The following is a 14841-nucleotide window of genomic DNA, read 5'->3' as shown; positions in this document are numbered from 1 at the left end:
CTCAGCGATTTGATATTTTGGTCGTCGGAGGGGTCCGCGAAGTTGGACCGCTTACCGAACGCTGCTCTGACTAAAGACGCTTCTCCCAATATTTCCCCCGGGAAAGCGTCGAATCGCATCCATAAGCTGACCAGCACGCGACTCTTCAGGTTTCCGCAAACCCCCATGATGATTGACATCAAGCGCAATGAAGACGAACTTATAGAACAGGTCTTCGAGCTAATAGTCACGTTCGGAAGGCAAGACATAACTGTTTGGGGGAGCATCTCCGACGTGGTTACTCAAAAATGCTTCAAAATGGTGAGACTCGTTCATGAGCCAGCTCTACTGGAGGTGTGGAGGTGCTCTCCAGATCCGCCGCTTGAATTTGATAATTTTACGATTTGGATGATGGTAATCGAATTGTAGGAACCATCGATCCCGATAATCTTCTCAGCGCCCCGCGTCGGCTGGCTGATCTTCGCTGCTTGGTCTGGCCTCCTGCCTTTCTTGCCCATCGAAGAATCGTGCCTAAGCGTGTTCCATCCGAGGGCTCAAGAGAACAATAGATACTTCCGGTAGGTCAATTTCAGACGCCCGTCCCTTGATAGGACCAGAACTTGCAGTCGCAGATTCTCCGAAATAGGCCCCTAGCACCTGACGGTCGTCCTTTCACGCTCCGCTTTTCCAGAGATGCAGCTGGAGTGAACCCAGCCTATTGGTTCTTCCTCCTAGCTATCGATCTCCTTCTGATGCGTCCCTTCATTTTCAATCATCTCCGACGTCGCGGTATTCAGGTAAGTTGCGAAAACCGACCTTCAAGCCGATGTATTATGATCAAGAGAAATCATCTCGGCGATCCTAAACATAAGAGTCTTCATCACTCTTTCACAGGTATATTTGTGGGTGATCAATGATAGGCAAACATTCGATCGGTGCTTTGAGCTGGGAGCAACCGGAGTCATGACCGACTGTCCAACACTTCTGCGGTCGTATTTGAGCGAGCACCCTCATATCACTTCCAGTCGAGAACTTTAATCGTTGGCCCGCTCTTGCTCGATCTTATCCATTCCCGATCCGCTCATTCCGCTTCTCTGGGGATCTCATCTGTATTTGTGACTCGAAATGAGAAGTACTGCGTAGAATTCTAGGGCTTGTTGGTGTAACCAATGAAGCTTTTCGAAGTGTAAAGAAGAGCGATGAAGCAACGAATACGTAACGAGTTACGAGTTCACGATTTCTCCGATCGAGCCCCGGGTAAGCGTTGACTGTTCACGCTTCCTGGCCGGTAGAGGCCATATCCAGTCCTGACTCGTACTCGCTAGCCGAAGGAGATAGGCTAACAGTTACGTCCGACTTCGGAGTTCGCAATACTGTTGGATTAAGTAATAAATCGAGTATAACTTTTACACCTGATTTTCCATTATCGAAAGACTCTGTTTGTCAGAGGGAGAGTGTCATATTGCACTGATTGCCCTCTCTGACACTGTACGCCACGGGAAGCAACGGCTCCTAGTCTTGTGACTCGCTTGTCTTCGCATTATCCCCCCGCTGGAATTGCGCGGTGCCGATCGAATGGTCCTCCTGCGAAAACTGACGACTAACAACGAAGTCGGGGTTCGATCTGCAAAGTTGAGATATCAGTGTGCTATTCGGGGACCCTTGGCGCTCCGTCGGAGAATGACAAGGAGCTCCGCATCGGACACTGCGTCAACCGTGAGCACTGCGAGTTCAGAGAGCGGTTCTCTATTTCTCGTTCTCGAGGGCACCGATGGAAGAGAAATCCCGACCGAGGTGCAGCTCGATGTGAGCCTACGAGGCTTCGATCCTCGGCAGAGGACTCACGAGCGTTCGACGTGTGAGCATTCGGTCGAAGATGCTCTTCCCTCGCTACCTCCTCATCAAATTCCTCGACGAAGCACGCCACCGGCTTCGACGGCTGTAGGTGGAAGAATTAATCATCGATTCACGGAAACGCATTCCGAGCTGGGATCCGAAGGTGAAAACTACCAGTCAGAGGAAGAATGATTCCCTCCTTTCGGGAAAATCCTCGTCCTGAATGAATCAGAATCCTACACCTTAGGAATGGGAATCCATCGCTGTGCTGTCCCTGTGGAAGCGAGGAGCCGTTAATATCCTCGCGTCTTGCGACCGCAATAAATAAACTTCCCGAAACGAATTGATCCTCTCCCGGTGGTGGAATAGGGTAGGACATATCTTCAGCGTCGCTGGCATTTTTCCCGGGGAAGAAAACCGGACCAATTGAGCGATCATGTCGCTCTTATGTGCAGTGAACCTTGCCATAGAAGCCTCGCTCGCGTGGACCAGAGCCGCGCATCTCATCGAGAGATCACCCTCAATGTGAAGCCAGCCATGTCGGAGGTTGTTCAAAATCTGTTCAACAAAGTGTGACACCATGCAGCTCGACTGCGCCATCCATTCAAAGTTCATTTCGGGCTGAACGTTACCGGATGCTCTCGGTACGCTACCCGGAAAAACAGCTGTTCTCAGTAGACGTTCGAATTTTCTTGTAGCGGTTTCGAGCGCATCAGGTGGACGAGCGTCGAGAACGGTGGATGAAAGTCCCAACGAGTTCCATCGATTGCCCTGTTCGATAAAGGATCGTCGAGAATGAGCAAGGAAACAGTGAAATCCGCTGAGAGGATCGTACAGTACATTTTAGTGCGTTCAGACCTTTTCACCAAGCTCAAGTGGCCGAAGGGTGCCGTCATGGCCCAGGTGAGGAGCAGCAGGACTTTCGGAATGGAGTTGGCGGGAATCGAATCAGCTGAATTCACGAACTCGTGAAGATTTGCCTGCGGCGCGAAATCATCGGGCTTTTTCATTTGCTCCAGGCATGCCATGCTTCCAACGCAGTTCTTCACATGTTCAGAGACGATACACACGTCAAGGAGTACCTCAGTGATGTAGACAATATGACGACCGTAAGTTCAACGTTACCAGGCAGGATCCTGACGGCATTCGGAATCTGTCGGGAACAGCTGCCCCAATGAGAGTCGTGAACCTTGGATCCCTCCTAATTCAGAACTAAGGGATCTTTAGTCCGACAAGGCCTATATTCCAGGTGATTCTTGGCGGCGAAAGCGAAAGCGCTCTCCTGGAGCTTCAGACTCGTCTACAGGGTGTCATCGACCACAAGCTGTGGATCGAACAACCGGAGGGCATTGTGACGGCTCTGGCCACGAAACCGTATCCGAAATCCATCGTGGCTCCTTACTTCACTCCCTTCAAAACTTTGAAATGATTCGTGACATCCTTTTCGACTCGATCGACGTCTCGCCGCTGTAGATACCAGAACTCTGAGCTCTCGCGAGACCCTCTCCGACTGCACCGCAATATTCAGACTCGAAGAAGAAATCTGATCTGATCTTTGATGCCGACGGCACGGCGTCCTGAAGAGCAGCTGGAGTTGCTGAGGGCGTGTAGAGATCGCGATGAAGGAAATGACCTGTGTACGAATAAAGCTTCGAAAATGGAAACTTACTCTTCCTTTCTATCATTTGCTGCAGATCGTATCTGATCTCGGAGGTACGGGCGACGATGTTTCAGCTTTCACAACCTCAGCTGAGGTTATGGATCGGAGCACATAATTCGACAAGTCGCTTATTCTATTTGCCCCACGACGAAGTTTGTTCGCGTGGAAAAGCACGCGAACCGCAATTTCCCGACTCACCGAGCCTCACTGCGGCGCTTCCCCTCAATGGAGGCCGCGAACTGCCGCGGAAAGTTCACAGCGCTCACCAACGTATATATTATTCCATTTATCATTTATTTATTTATTGTCGTTCGGTTCATTCGAAATCGGAGCGTGATGCTCGGAAACAGCGTTATGCAAAGGCTGAGGCCGCGTGACATCGCCTTCAAATCTCCGATGGATCTTTCGTGGAACAGCGGATCGAGCTTCCGACGTGCCGAAATCTGCTCTCAGCGGACGCAGAGTTCACGTCGGAGATATCGAGGGGAGACTGCGGCATCCCGCAGTCCGGAATCTTAATCAGAACCGATCTCGATATGCTTTATGTACCTACTTTCCCTCCTTTTGATGAGGGCGCTTTGACCTGGCGGATAAAACTGGGATGCATGATCACGTATTTCATTTCGTCTGAGGACCGTGGATGAAATTTCTCGTCTAAAATGAACACAGATGTTCAAAGCTCGGAGTTCAGCCGTCTCTGTTTTGAGCTCGAACAAGCGAATCAGGAGAAAATCCAAAGTGCCAGGCTGGGATTGCTTCTCTTGAACGAAAACACGGAACTCACGCGACGTTGTGAGGAGCTCGAAGCATCATATGACGAAGCGAGGACTGAACTGTCGATTTTGAGAGAGGTAATTTTTGCGCTTTGCATCTGTGAGACCCCGCTATCGATTCGCTTCCTGAAGATTCCATTCCTCTATTGATGTCTTACCGAGCTCGAATGAACCCTCAATCATCGATTCCAAGCGTAAAGGAATGGTCTTCCCGAGAGCGCTCATGCTCTGCGCTCGGCGGAGAGCGAACGGGTTAAATCCCCAAGTCCAAGAGCTAAAATGCGTATATGTAATGATATTTCTCCTTCTTCGAATATTTCCAGGCTTTGAGGAAAGCTCACACCCATCAGAGGATTTCAGTTTCGACAGGCATAGAGCAGGAGGTTTCGCTTCTGCAGGAGTCGGCTGAGAGAGAGGCTTCGCTGGGCTTCAGTCTTCAGAACTTAGAGAGAGACCTCGTGCATGCCAGGCAGGAGTTGCGGAGAGTCACGGCGGAGAGAGACCGGATGATTGCGGGAACTTCGAAACTGAGAGACTCCAAAGAAACTCTCGGATCAGCGAACAAAGGTCTTCGCTGCGAGCTCAGAGACCTCAAGATTAAACAGGAACAGCTGATAAACGAGAATAACGAGCTGGAGAAGGAGAACATCGCACTCCAGCAGCAAGTTTCGAAACTCAGACAGAGCCAATCGAAGTCCGATGCCTTGGAATACGAAGCCAGACGGCTCGCTGAGGAAGTCGAATCACTGAACCGCCAACTTGTAGAAATCACGGATGAGAAGGGTGAGTCTCGTTTGCCCGGCTCCGGGTAACACCTTCTTATATCATGATCACGGAGGTCATATGATCAGACTATAGCGAATCAGGCACCATTGTACCCTTGGAATCAGGTACTGTACCTCCGAGAACTCGGTTCATCAAACTCCACGGTTCGAGGGAGCTTAACTGACAGGGGATGTCTCGAGAAAAATGAATGATCCGTACTCGATTTTCTTGAAAAGGGTGATCGAAAGAGGAAACCTGACAAACTCGCTAAGACACGTTATTATATCCGAAATCCGCAGATTCTTACGAGAAGCGCATGTTAGCAGCTCTGGAGCTACTACAGGCCGAGAGAGAAGAGGAGTTCTCTCTCCAGGGATCATTGGAGCAAGAAAATGAGGCTGCTGCACTTCGGGCTGAGCTTGACAGAGAGGCGACGGTGGCCCCGCTCCGAATCTCGACAGCGGGCGACCTCTTTGACGAGTTTCATCAAACGATCCGGAGCCTCGAGGAGCAGCTTACAGCGGCGAAGCTCGAAAATGAATCGCTCTCCAAGGCGCTTGAGGAGTGCGAGCGTCAGCTTGAACAGAGTCGCTCTGCGCTCGGAATTGCGAACAATACATTCAATCAGCTTGGCAAGCGCGTCGGATCTATGATGTTGCAAGCAGAGAAAGTGGGTTTGGACCACGTAACTTCACTGCAAAGAATCGGATGGAAAAAAATGCTGCGACTCGATAGGTTGATTTGATGATTGTATGCATACCGCCAAATCTCGATCCGAGGGCCGCAAAGGAGAGACTTCCGCTTTGACTCTTCGCATCTCAATAAATCTCCGACCTATAGGATACGATTGCGCTCTCCCTCGACCGTTCCGTAAAGGCCAGATATTATCTTGGTAGAAAAATTTCTCTAGCGACGGTGGGAGGCAGGAGGCGGGGAGCAGGCTCGACGGCGTATATGCCTGACGTCGTTCATGAGACATTGCGTTTCCCAGATCATGAGCTGATGTCGACGATCTTGATTCTAAATCCTGAAAGAAGTCCGGGCGGGATCTGCGGGATATGCCATCCATCGACTCGGGGTTTCCATCCGATCCTCCGGCATTGTCAGAGCCTGTTGTCCGTCATACTCTCGAACTCAGGGCGCTATTTTCGGGAGGTTCCCCTCAGGAACCGGCGATTCTCGATATCGGGGATGGGGAAATCCCCGGAATGAAAAATGATATGTCTCCTAATTGCTCATCGAAGGAAAAAGATAGAGCTCGTTTTACCATGAGCCCCGTCCATCTCTGATAGTCATGGATAGATCACGGACATCGTGTTACCATTGCGGAGCGATTCTCGAGCAAGAAGAGAATGAAAGAATTCCCTGTGATTCTACGACTCCCGATTCCGTGCGAAGACTCGAGCTCCACAACTTCGGTATTCGTATCCGCGAGACCACCAATGAGCTCGATGCTTGCTCAGATTGCTGGCATTTATTTCTCACACTTGAGAGTCTGTACAGTGACATCGCCAAGCTAGAATATACACAAAAAAATATATGTACAAGTCTCCGAATCTTCTGACGGCTCACAGTTCGCATTTCCCCTGCAGGATATCCAATCTCAGTCTGAGGGCGGCCGAGGGGGGAAGAATTCCTTACAGTCGGAGATGTCTCTGGCTCAACATTGATTTTCATTCAGTATGTTCCAGTCTAAAGGCACCTCCTCGATGAGGAGTTTCCCGTCGCACACGACCATCGACGTTTGGTTCTCGTCATTACAGATCTTATGTCGCGGTTTACGCCTTATGGCTAGATATTTCAATCGCATTCTGAGCGGACTTCTCCTATTCAGAGCACACTTCCGAACCTCCCTCAGCTGAGTTTTACCGTGGAGTTCGACGACGTGTTTCTCGAGATCGCATTGAGTCCTGCAATGCTCCGCGCAGACCCCGCACGTTTTCAGATTCTGATGAATCAAACGAAACTCGGCCCGTCTGAGCTTTGTCCGCGAAGTCTCCTCGATATTCGCCAAGAAACACATATGCGGAGGTGCGTTGTGATGGACTCGCAAGTGATCGATGAATAACTCGGGGAGTCGGAAGGCTCTGGGACAATGGAGACACGTGTAACCGACATCGTCACGATGGAGCATGAGGTGCCGAAGGAAGACCGCGTAATTCGCAGTCAAGTACTGGCAGATCGGACACACTGTGTAAATTTTGGAATGGCTTCTGCGAGCACGGCGAAGGATTTTCTCCACCGGTGACAGAGCTTCGGCACGTATCGTGAGTTTGCGTGCTCGTTTGCGACGGTCCGTGAAGAAGCGGGACGATAGGACTGCGGCGGCCGCCTGCTGAGCTGCGTCGTGTTGTTCAACTACTTCGACAATCTCCTCTGGCTGCTCGGCTTCTGCCGAATGGCCTTCCACGATGAACTGCTCCTGGAAATAGACCGGGTTGAGATAAATGCTTCCCCGGATTCCATTCCTCACTTCGCCGGAACAATCGACGATCATACTATCATCTCCTACCGATTCCCCATACCTCTTGGAAATCCTCTGCTGTCACGATTTCGATCTGCATGTCGTCCTCGATAGACATCGTGTGATCCGGCGAAACGACTTCTTCCTGTGCGTAGTCCTGATCCAGAGAGAAATCAGCCACCGCAGGCTGATCTGACCGAGCTAAACTCATGCGCGGAGGCATTTTGAAGTACTTCGACGTCGTGTAGATCTTCTCTAATATTTGCGGTCGAGTTTCGCGAGTCCACTTGATCTGGAATACCTGGACGAGCGGCGCCCTTCGTCAGAATTCCTTCATCAACCTTCGCCCAGTCAGAATTCTTAGGATCTCTGCCTTCAGAGAAGCTGGTGGCTCACCTTTGACGACTTGTGCTCCTCCAGCTCACTCTTACAACTGACCGAGACTTTCGCTAGCGCCGCTCTGAATCTCTGTTTCGCTTCCATCCAGTAGTGAGGTGTTTCTTGGATTTTCCGTTCCTTCAGGAGATCCCATTCACGGAACACGACACAGTCATCCGCGCGCCAATCGGCTCCGTTCTTGTGCGACCAGCTCATGGCGAAAGTTCCAAGTTCCCGGTTGACCTATGGGGAACGGAGGCGATATAAATCCACGGTGGAAATGGCTGAAGATGTAGTCCGAGCTCTCTGATAGTCGTCTAGAGAAGATATGATGTATGCGTTGCGATCACTAACCCATACGAGCCGATTGCCGAAGGTTTCATTGTCCAGATGAGGCAAGAGGAAATCTTGAATGAGTTTCGGACCCTTTTTCACTGACTGAGGCGTCACGCGCCTTCTCGGCTTGAAGAGTCGAAAGGTCCTGCAGCGAATTACGGTCATTTTACGATTGGACGTTTGTCAGAATCATTCAAAGCAGAACATGAACGAGACATCTGAATACGATATAGAGGCGGAAACCAAAGGCTCGTGCAATTCGTGAGCCGTCGCTGCCTTACTTCTGCGTTTGAGGTTGGTTGTTTTTAACCACGAACACCTCTTGCTGATTGACCATGACGAACTTCATATCTCCACCGACTCCGTCCGTTGATTGAAGAACTTCCATGTTGTCCGGCAAATCTTCAGCGCTGAACTCGACCGGGGGTTCTCCCTTCATAATTGAAGCGGACTGAGTCTTCCACCGTATTCACCGCACGCTCTCTGGCGAGCCACCACATTCTATCCCCGAATTCGAGCGATAATCATCTCCCGCTAACGAAAATTCCACTCACAGATATGTAGTGATCCTCCGCCTCAGGTTCTGGAGCATCGATGTAGTGCTCCTCGTCGATCTCTTGCCCGATTTGTTTTTCGATTCCGTCGGCATCTTTGTAGAAGGCTAGAAGTCGACCGTTCGCATCTCGACAGACCTGGAGCTCGCTCTCGGGCACGACCTTAAATGGGACCGGAAATCGTTGAGCGGGTCTCGCGGAATATGCGAAATGATTTTTCCATGAATCTCGATGCATATGATCGAGCAATGGATTGAATTGAATTGAATTTTTGATTCCAATCGAAAAACCTGATTGACATAAATGTATTCCACCCCGTTGTTCGCCATAGCTCCGGACTCTTAGAGCGATCGGGCGCGCCTGATTCTTTCCCACCACCTAAGCGCCCTGTAATAGAGATCAGCGGACACTTCAGGGATAGGGACAACCAACCATCTCGATTCGGCTGTAGGTTTCGCGAATAAGTCGTCTTTGGTCCAAAGCTAAATAAGAGCTCTGAACCTGCACACAAGTGACGCCAAGCGACTTCTCGCACTTTCGCTTCACCTGAGAATCTTGAAGCCGGTAATGATACGGCTCACTCCGACCGATTTTCAAAGTCTTCCGATATAGTGCTCTTCCCTCGTGGAGCGAATCCGAATGAAATTGTCAAATGGTCCCGATAACTCGCGACTCTGTTCGAGTCGTGGTTTCAGCGTGATATCTCGACCAAGTGGATGGTGGTCATCATCTACGACATGCGCTTAATAAGAAGACCGCATTCCTTTCCATTCTCGATATGAGTCCCCCTTCATCTGATCGTCATCCCGGTCTATTGATTTCTCCCATGCACGTTTCGGAGAGGTCATCGGTGAAGGGTCTTCTCTCCGCATGAATTCCACGGATCTTCCTCGAGGACTACCTTGCAGCGGTTTTTAGCGATGCGATCGCCATGAGACTCATGGGAACTCCTACGGAAAAGTTTCGGAGGCATCGCTTTCGGCCGGTACGTCGCGGTGCCGTTTTCTGCCCACACTACTCTCCCAACGGTCTGAGTTATACAATTCGGTCTGAAGAACGCGGTCTGATCACGAAATTCCACCCTCCACCTGGACCGCTTATCGAGAGCTCTAAGAGATCGATCCCATACTACTGATGTTTCGCAAGTCTCCTCTCCTTTGAAACAAGAAGCTCTGAGAGATTCCCAATCAGAGTCGCCATAGGAAAAATTGAAAATCGCGCCTCAGCCCGCTCCTCGAGGACCACACGCGGGCCTAGACATTTTGTGAGGAGCCCCGATGACGGCAGCGATTGAGCGAAAGCAATACGAGGATAGGATCGTCGGGAGGAGGGATTCGCGATGGGACATCTTCTGTTCGATGGGTCGTTCGTCGAGAGCCAATCGCTGATCGCCTGATCCTTCTACACCGTGTTCGATTACGCCGCGGCGAGTTGAAACGGAAACCACCAAATCCAAAACCACTTCATTACGAAACTACTCGACTTCGGAGCAGTTCACGACAGAAAGACGTTCCATTAGTTCCGTCGTCCGGGGTCGAACGCTCGGTCGCGGTTTCGTGATTGGAATTGAATGTGAGAAAGTCATTCTTGACGACGACATTGTCGAGCACATGTTGCATAGGGAATCTCTGAGCTCAAATCCTCTCCAGCGAAGCAGCTGGGAACAGTTTCCCGGAACACTCACCGAATCTCTCAATGAGGTCGAGCTCTGATCACGTCTATATTTCCGTCTGGCCGTTTATTCCATCCAACAATCGGGCGCCTTCGGCTTCCAGATGAGACTCAGGCCACAGCCTAGTAGTCGAACACAACGCGACATGGCGAGCCGACCAAAACAAATGGCGCCAAAATTTGAATGGGCACTTCTCGCTGAGTGTCCTCCTTGACGGGGTATCCTCGAGTAGGATGATATTGCTCATTTGTCATCAACATTCCCCGGCTGGTCCAGACAGTCTTGAAAGAATTTCGGGATTCCGGCTAAATACATTTTCCTCTCTGGATTGAGCCTTTGGTTTTTCTTCGGGAAGCACAGTGTGTACATCGGAAAAAAGTCTCCCGAACATTGTCACTCTCTAACAATGAAATCCTCCTCAACGATAGCTCCTTCCGAAACGATGACGGAAGGGTTTCGAGGGCCGGTATCTCAACCGTCGCTTCAGAGATGAAGTTCTCCATTGACTCACGGGGTGATCGGGAGTGAGTGGCGAGAAGTTGAGGGGCTCGACTCTGAATATCTCCATAATGGCACAGGTGGGCACTACCTTTCGAGAGCAAATGGCTTCATGTGGGGCGGACCCCCTCCGATACGATCTGAAGTGGGTGGACGGCGTTTGCTACAGGGTGCATCCGAAGGTCGTGGTGGAAGCTCGTCGAAAAGATCAAGTTTCGGGAAAATCCAGTAAGAATGTCCAATGGATTCTGAATCCAGAATGCCGAGACTCTCGTTCGACTTATTGATCGGCGAGAAGTCGCGGGCGCGTATGCTCTGCTGTGATGGAAATTCTATTCTCTGCCATCGGAGTTAGCTGATTTCTCCTTTTCCTTCGACAGGACGCTCTGGAGAGACTGACGACGCGTTCGACGACTACGACGAAGAGGAATCTTGTGGATCACGCAGAGATGCACAGGGTGGTGGCCAGGAAGCGTTCAGCGAGTCTATCCATGTCCCCGATCGCTATTTGGCGCGAATATGCGGATCGCAGCACAGTCGGCGCAAAGAATGGGAAAACTTGACACACACGAAGATCGAGATCCCTAAGAAGGGTGAATCGGGTGACGTGGGTGAGTCCCGAACCCCAACCTGTAATCCATGAATTTTCCTCAAAGAAAAGCCGCTGGGACGGTGCTAAGGTTCGAATCTCCTCCCAGTTGTTTCAGGCAACGACGAGAACGACGTCCAGTTGTGCGTGGAGAAAATACAGAATCTGGTTTTGAGTTTACGTTCGAAGGACTCGTTCACGCATTTCATTTCGATCCCGCTGACATATCCGGAAGTGCAGAGAAGCCTGGCTGATTTCAAACATCTCGTTCTCCAGGTGGGAACGCGAGATCCAACCGCCCTGGGGTTTCGATTTTTCTCTTCCATATGGGGCATGATCGCAGCGATCAAAATCACCTATCTCCAAACCTCTCTTACAGTCATCTTCATCGTTCGCGGGTCCCGGAATCATGGACAGAATGTTCATAAAAGAGCGAAAACTCCATCTGACGGTCTGCTGTCTGTGTCTTTTCGACAAGAATGAGGAAGCCCAAGCGATTGAAATACTCCAGACATGTGATGAACTCATCAAAGGATCTCTCGGCAACGAACCATTCAACATCGAGGTCGGTCGCAGAATAGTTCTCCCGTGCAATACTTGACGTGACGAGGCGAGTCATCAATACGATAAGTACTCATTTCTCAGGTCCGTGGTCTGGAAATAATGAACGATGAACCCTCTGAAGTCAATGTTCTATACGCGAAAGTATTCGAGCAAGATCGCAGCGATGCAGGCAGGTGAGACGTTCTTCTCGCCCGACTGAATGAGCATCAGCAGAAAGCTCCCACCCTTTCGGAGAACGAAGCCCCTTCGGCGTCCTTGTCAGAGTTTATACATTTCCGAAGCAACGCTTGAACCATGCGTAACGTGACGAGTTCAGGTTGCAGATCCTGTGCGATTCGATCGTAGAACGATTCCGGCAATCGGGCTTCTTGAGGAATAAGCTCGCGTCCAGCAGGGAGAAACTCAAACTCCATATGACCCTCATCAATTCGAAGTTTTCTGAGGACCCAACTGCTGTGGACGACCCGAGCCAGAGCTTGAACCAGCGGTCGGTAGGCAGCAAGCAGGAAAGGAAATCGTCACCTTTTGACGCCACAAACATCTTGAAGGTTCGTGTACTTTAGCGTCCGCAGACTCCTAGGATTGACTTATTGAACCTTTGGAATTATTGATCGAGCATGCTCCGCCCTTTCTAGAACTTCGGTGACTTCCGGTTCGGGATGGTCCAGCTAGACCGAGTTGAGCTCAACGTCGTCTCGATCAGTGAGCCGGGAACGGGTTACTATCGGAAGCTGAAACATCTTCGACTCCCCACGACGGCGGCCCCTCAATGATCGACTGCTCAGAATCGTCGACAAGAATATTTTAATAATAAATTAAATGTAGAGTAAGAAGATGTGAAGAAACTAGCTCCGTGTAATGATCTTTATTGGATATTATCCTGTGAGTATCAAATATTTACACTGTTCTCGTGCATCGGCCGGCCCGCTGGAAGAATGGAAAGATCTACATCGATAGATATAATCATCCGTCTACTCATCGAGACCCAATCAGCCAATCCAACAATCAAATGATGCAGCGATCAATCGGCCTCATCTCGCATGCCTATGATGGACAACGTCGGTCGTGATTTCGAAAATACAACGTTGCTGTCCATTAGACCATTTGAAGACCCAGAATTTCGATAAATACTAGTAAAATAGTCGTTCGAGAACCAGATGGACCGAAATTTTGAGAATGTCTCTCTCTATTTTCGGCCGCGGGATCCCGTCGAATGACAAACATCAATCAGCATCGTGAACCTGCAACATTCAATCGGCTCCTCTTCTCGTACAACGATTTCCTTTGCTTGAAACCGAATCCTCCCAACGGATCGAGCGACCACTATCTCAGTTTGCATCGTAGATTGTTTCTTCTTTCCGTGCTGCTCGCTCTCTTGCTCCCGTATCTCAAACTACTTCTCTTGTATTCCTTGTCAGACACTTGAAGGGTACCTTGACTTGTTGTCGGATTCTGCTCTCCGCATTCCTAATGAATGTTTCGCTTGCTCACCAAATGAGACACCTCATTACGATCACTCTCGTCATTCACGTTCTCCCCGCCCATGGTCGCTAGATTCCGCTTCAAACAATCAAGATCACGCTCACACCTAAGTGCCTTTCTCACACGCGCAGAGTTATCTCGTGATTATTCATGAAGAACGTTCTGAACGCTTATCATTATCATCATCATCAGAATTATTATTATTGTTGTTGTTATTGTTCTCATCATCAACATTGTTCCATCACTATTTCTCGAATATCTGAGGCGGCAGCATAACCACACAATCACGGCCCGAGCCGTGGTTGTGTGGCTACGACAATCATTGGAATTGCTGCTGTCATCTGTGGCATTAATGTAGAGGAAATTTTACAGCATCGGGATCAATGGAGAGCTGCTTTGTGTTTGATCTCTGATTCTGCCGAAGCTGTTGCTGCCACTTACCGAGACATCGCAAGCTGCATAGGTATACGGAACTGAGCGCTCAAGAAGCGAGCTCGGTACCAACTGTTCAACCGATCAGAGATCGAGAGCTCGAAGGGGAGGAAATCGTCAAGTCCACAAATCTTCGCCGGCATAGACTAGGAGAGAACACAGCCCCTCATCTCAAAAGAGCAGAAGAAGAACCCATCGGAAGGGATCCACGGCGGTTCAACGGCGAGAATTGTGTTCGGCTCTCAATTGCTTGAACGAGGGCGACTCTGGAAACTTCGCAGACAGGAGGAGATCTACGAGGAACCGCGCTTCGATTAATGCGCTGGGATCGTTGGCGATTGACACACAAGTCGTCCGGAGTTTATTTCTAGCTTGAGGGACTCACTGGATTTCTCGAAAGACTTCTCGTATACAAAGAGCTGCAGAATTCGCCGCCAACCGAACACAATTTTTGACAATCAAGATGCATCAGATAAGCCAGACCGAAATCAGACTCGACTCTCCAGGAATTGAGCTGCTCTCGAGCCGGTAGAACAATCGGATTTTTACCGAAACTCGAGAAACATATTAATGTACCGACAAGGAAGGAAGTCGACAGAGCTAGCTTACACAGCTGCAGGCTGAAGTATTCCACGATTTGGTCCAGTGAAGTGCGTATTTTTGGCAAAATAGTTGATGACGATGTTCTCACGACCTCCATGACCATGATCATCCACGATGAACTCGACTGTGGGAGCGGGTAATTTATTGGACACGACGACAGCCTGGGCGAATGCACAGATCGCACGGGTCGGGAGTAATGCAGATCAATAGCTGCCGTCGAATAAAAGTACTTTCGTCGGACACAGAGTGATAGTTC

At 50.0% G+C, this 14841-nt stretch overlaps 5 protein-coding genes across 5 annotated transcripts in view; 4 read left to right on the top strand and 1 right to left on the bottom strand.

Annotated features, from left to right (window-relative positions):
- LOC100902607 (lysophospholipase D GDPD1) overlaps nucleotides 1-1343 on the top strand; it is a 2853-nt gene extending 1510 nt beyond the window's left edge. Inside the window, exons 6-9 of the mRNA XM_003746078.1 lie at nucleotides 150-300; nucleotides 409-557; nucleotides 671-776; nucleotides 874-1343. Of these exons, the coding sequence (XP_003746126.1) occupies nucleotides 150-300; nucleotides 409-557; nucleotides 671-776; nucleotides 874-1017 (550 nt within the window). The 3' untranslated portion in view covers nucleotides 1018-1343. The remainder of the gene's footprint in view (nucleotides 1-149; nucleotides 301-408; nucleotides 558-670; nucleotides 777-873) is intronic.
- Nucleotides 1344-2387: 1044 nt separating this feature from the next.
- On the top strand, nucleotides 2388-3474 carry LOC100902181 (putative peptidyl-tRNA hydrolase PTRHD1). Its single transcript, XM_003746075.1, has 3 exons — nucleotides 2388-2718; nucleotides 2835-2924; nucleotides 3065-3474. The coding sequence occupies exons 1-3, from the start codon at nucleotides 2611-2613 to the stop codon at nucleotides 3242-3244; spliced, it is 378 nt and encodes a 125-aa protein (XP_003746123.1). The 5' UTR covers nucleotides 2388-2610; the 3' UTR covers nucleotides 3245-3474.
- A 660-nt stretch (nucleotides 3475-4134) lies between these two features.
- On the top strand, nucleotides 4135-5758 carry LOC100906420 (protein bicaudal D-like). Its single transcript, XM_003746185.1, has 3 exons — nucleotides 4135-4326; nucleotides 4572-5031; nucleotides 5313-5758. The coding sequence occupies exons 1-3, from the start codon at nucleotides 4135-4137 to the stop codon at nucleotides 5756-5758; spliced, it is 1098 nt and encodes a 365-aa protein (XP_003746233.1).
- A 755-nt stretch (nucleotides 5759-6513) lies between these two features.
- Nucleotides 6514-9074, bottom strand: LOC108863637 (uncharacterized). Its single transcript, XM_018640568.2, has 7 exons — nucleotides 9036-9074; nucleotides 8746-8907; nucleotides 8473-8624; nucleotides 8210-8336; nucleotides 7874-8098; nucleotides 7539-7778; nucleotides 6514-7435 (listed from the first exon to the last, which is right to left on the bottom strand). The coding sequence occupies exons 1-7, from the start codon at nucleotides 9072-9074 to the stop codon at nucleotides 6674-6676; spliced, it is 1707 nt and encodes a 568-aa protein (XP_018496084.2). The 3' UTR covers nucleotides 6514-6673.
- A 1162-nt stretch (nucleotides 9075-10236) lies between these two features.
- On the top strand, nucleotides 10237-12916 carry LOC100901885 (activating signal cointegrator 1 complex subunit 1). The gene is made up of 8 exons (XM_003746073.1): nucleotides 10237-10317; nucleotides 10996-11143; nucleotides 11296-11526; nucleotides 11614-11780; nucleotides 11884-12069; nucleotides 12150-12241; nucleotides 12385-12616; nucleotides 12704-12916. Exons 2-8 carry the CDS (start codon nucleotides 11020-11022, stop codon nucleotides 12839-12841), a joined length of 1170 nt encoding a protein of 389 aa, XP_003746121.1. The 5' UTR covers nucleotides 10237-10317; nucleotides 10996-11019; the 3' UTR covers nucleotides 12842-12916.
- The last annotated feature ends 1925 nt before the right edge of the window (nucleotides 12917-14841 follow it).

This window comes from Galendromus occidentalis, unplaced genomic scaffold (assembly GCF_000255335.2).
Source record: "Galendromus occidentalis unplaced genomic scaffold, Mocc_1.1 scf7180000077488, whole genome shotgun sequence".
Lineage (NCBI taxonomy): Eukaryota > Metazoa > Arthropoda > Arachnida > Mesostigmata > Phytoseiidae > Galendromus > Galendromus occidentalis.
This window is presented reverse-complemented; position numbering and strand designations above follow the sequence as displayed.

Coding starts and splice junctions, on each gene's coding strand:
- LOC108863637 (XM_018640568.2), bottom strand. CDS start 9,074: ATGGCGAACAACGGGGTGGAATACATTTATGTCAATCAG. Junction 8,337..8,472: donor AACCAACCTCAAACGCAGAA/GTAAGGCAGCGA, acceptor AATTCGCTGCAG/GACCTTTCGACTCTTCAAGC. Junction 7,436..7,538: donor CAGCAGAGGATTTCCAAGAG/GTATGGGGAATC, acceptor GTCTATTTCCAG/GAGCAGTTCATCGTGGAAGG.
- LOC100906420 (XM_003746185.1), top strand. CDS start 4,135: ATGAACACAGATGTTCAAAGCTCGGAGTTCAGCCGTCTCTGTTTTGAG. Junction 4,327..4,571: donor AACTGTCGATTTTGAGAGAG/GTAATTTTTGCG, acceptor GAATATTTCCAG/GCTTTGAGGAAAGCTCACAC. Junction 5,032..5,312: donor AGAAATCACGGATGAGAAGG/GTGAGTCTCGTT, acceptor CGAAATCCGCAG/ATTCTTACGAGAAGCGCATG.
- LOC100902181 (XM_003746075.1), top strand. CDS start 2,611: ATGAGCAAGGAAACAGTGAAATCCGCTGAGAGGATCGTACAGTACATT. Junction 2,719..2,834: donor AGGGTGCCGTCATGGCCCAG/GTGAGGAGCAGC, acceptor CATTTGCTCCAG/GCATGCCATGCTTCCAACGC. Junction 2,925..3,064: donor ATGTAGACAATATGACGACC/GTAAGTTCAACG, acceptor CCTATATTCCAG/GTGATTCTTGGCGGCGAAAG.
- LOC100901885 (XM_003746073.1), top strand. CDS start 11,020: ATGGCTTCATGTGGGGCGGACCCCCTCCGATACGATCTGAAGTGGGTG. Junction 12,070..12,149: donor ACGAACCATTCAACATCGAG/GTCGGTCGCAGA, acceptor CTCATTTCTCAG/GTCCGTGGTCTGGAAATAAT. Junction 12,242..12,384: donor GATCGCAGCGATGCAGGCAG/GTGAGACGTTCT, acceptor TGACGAGTTCAG/GTTGCAGATCCTGTGCGATT.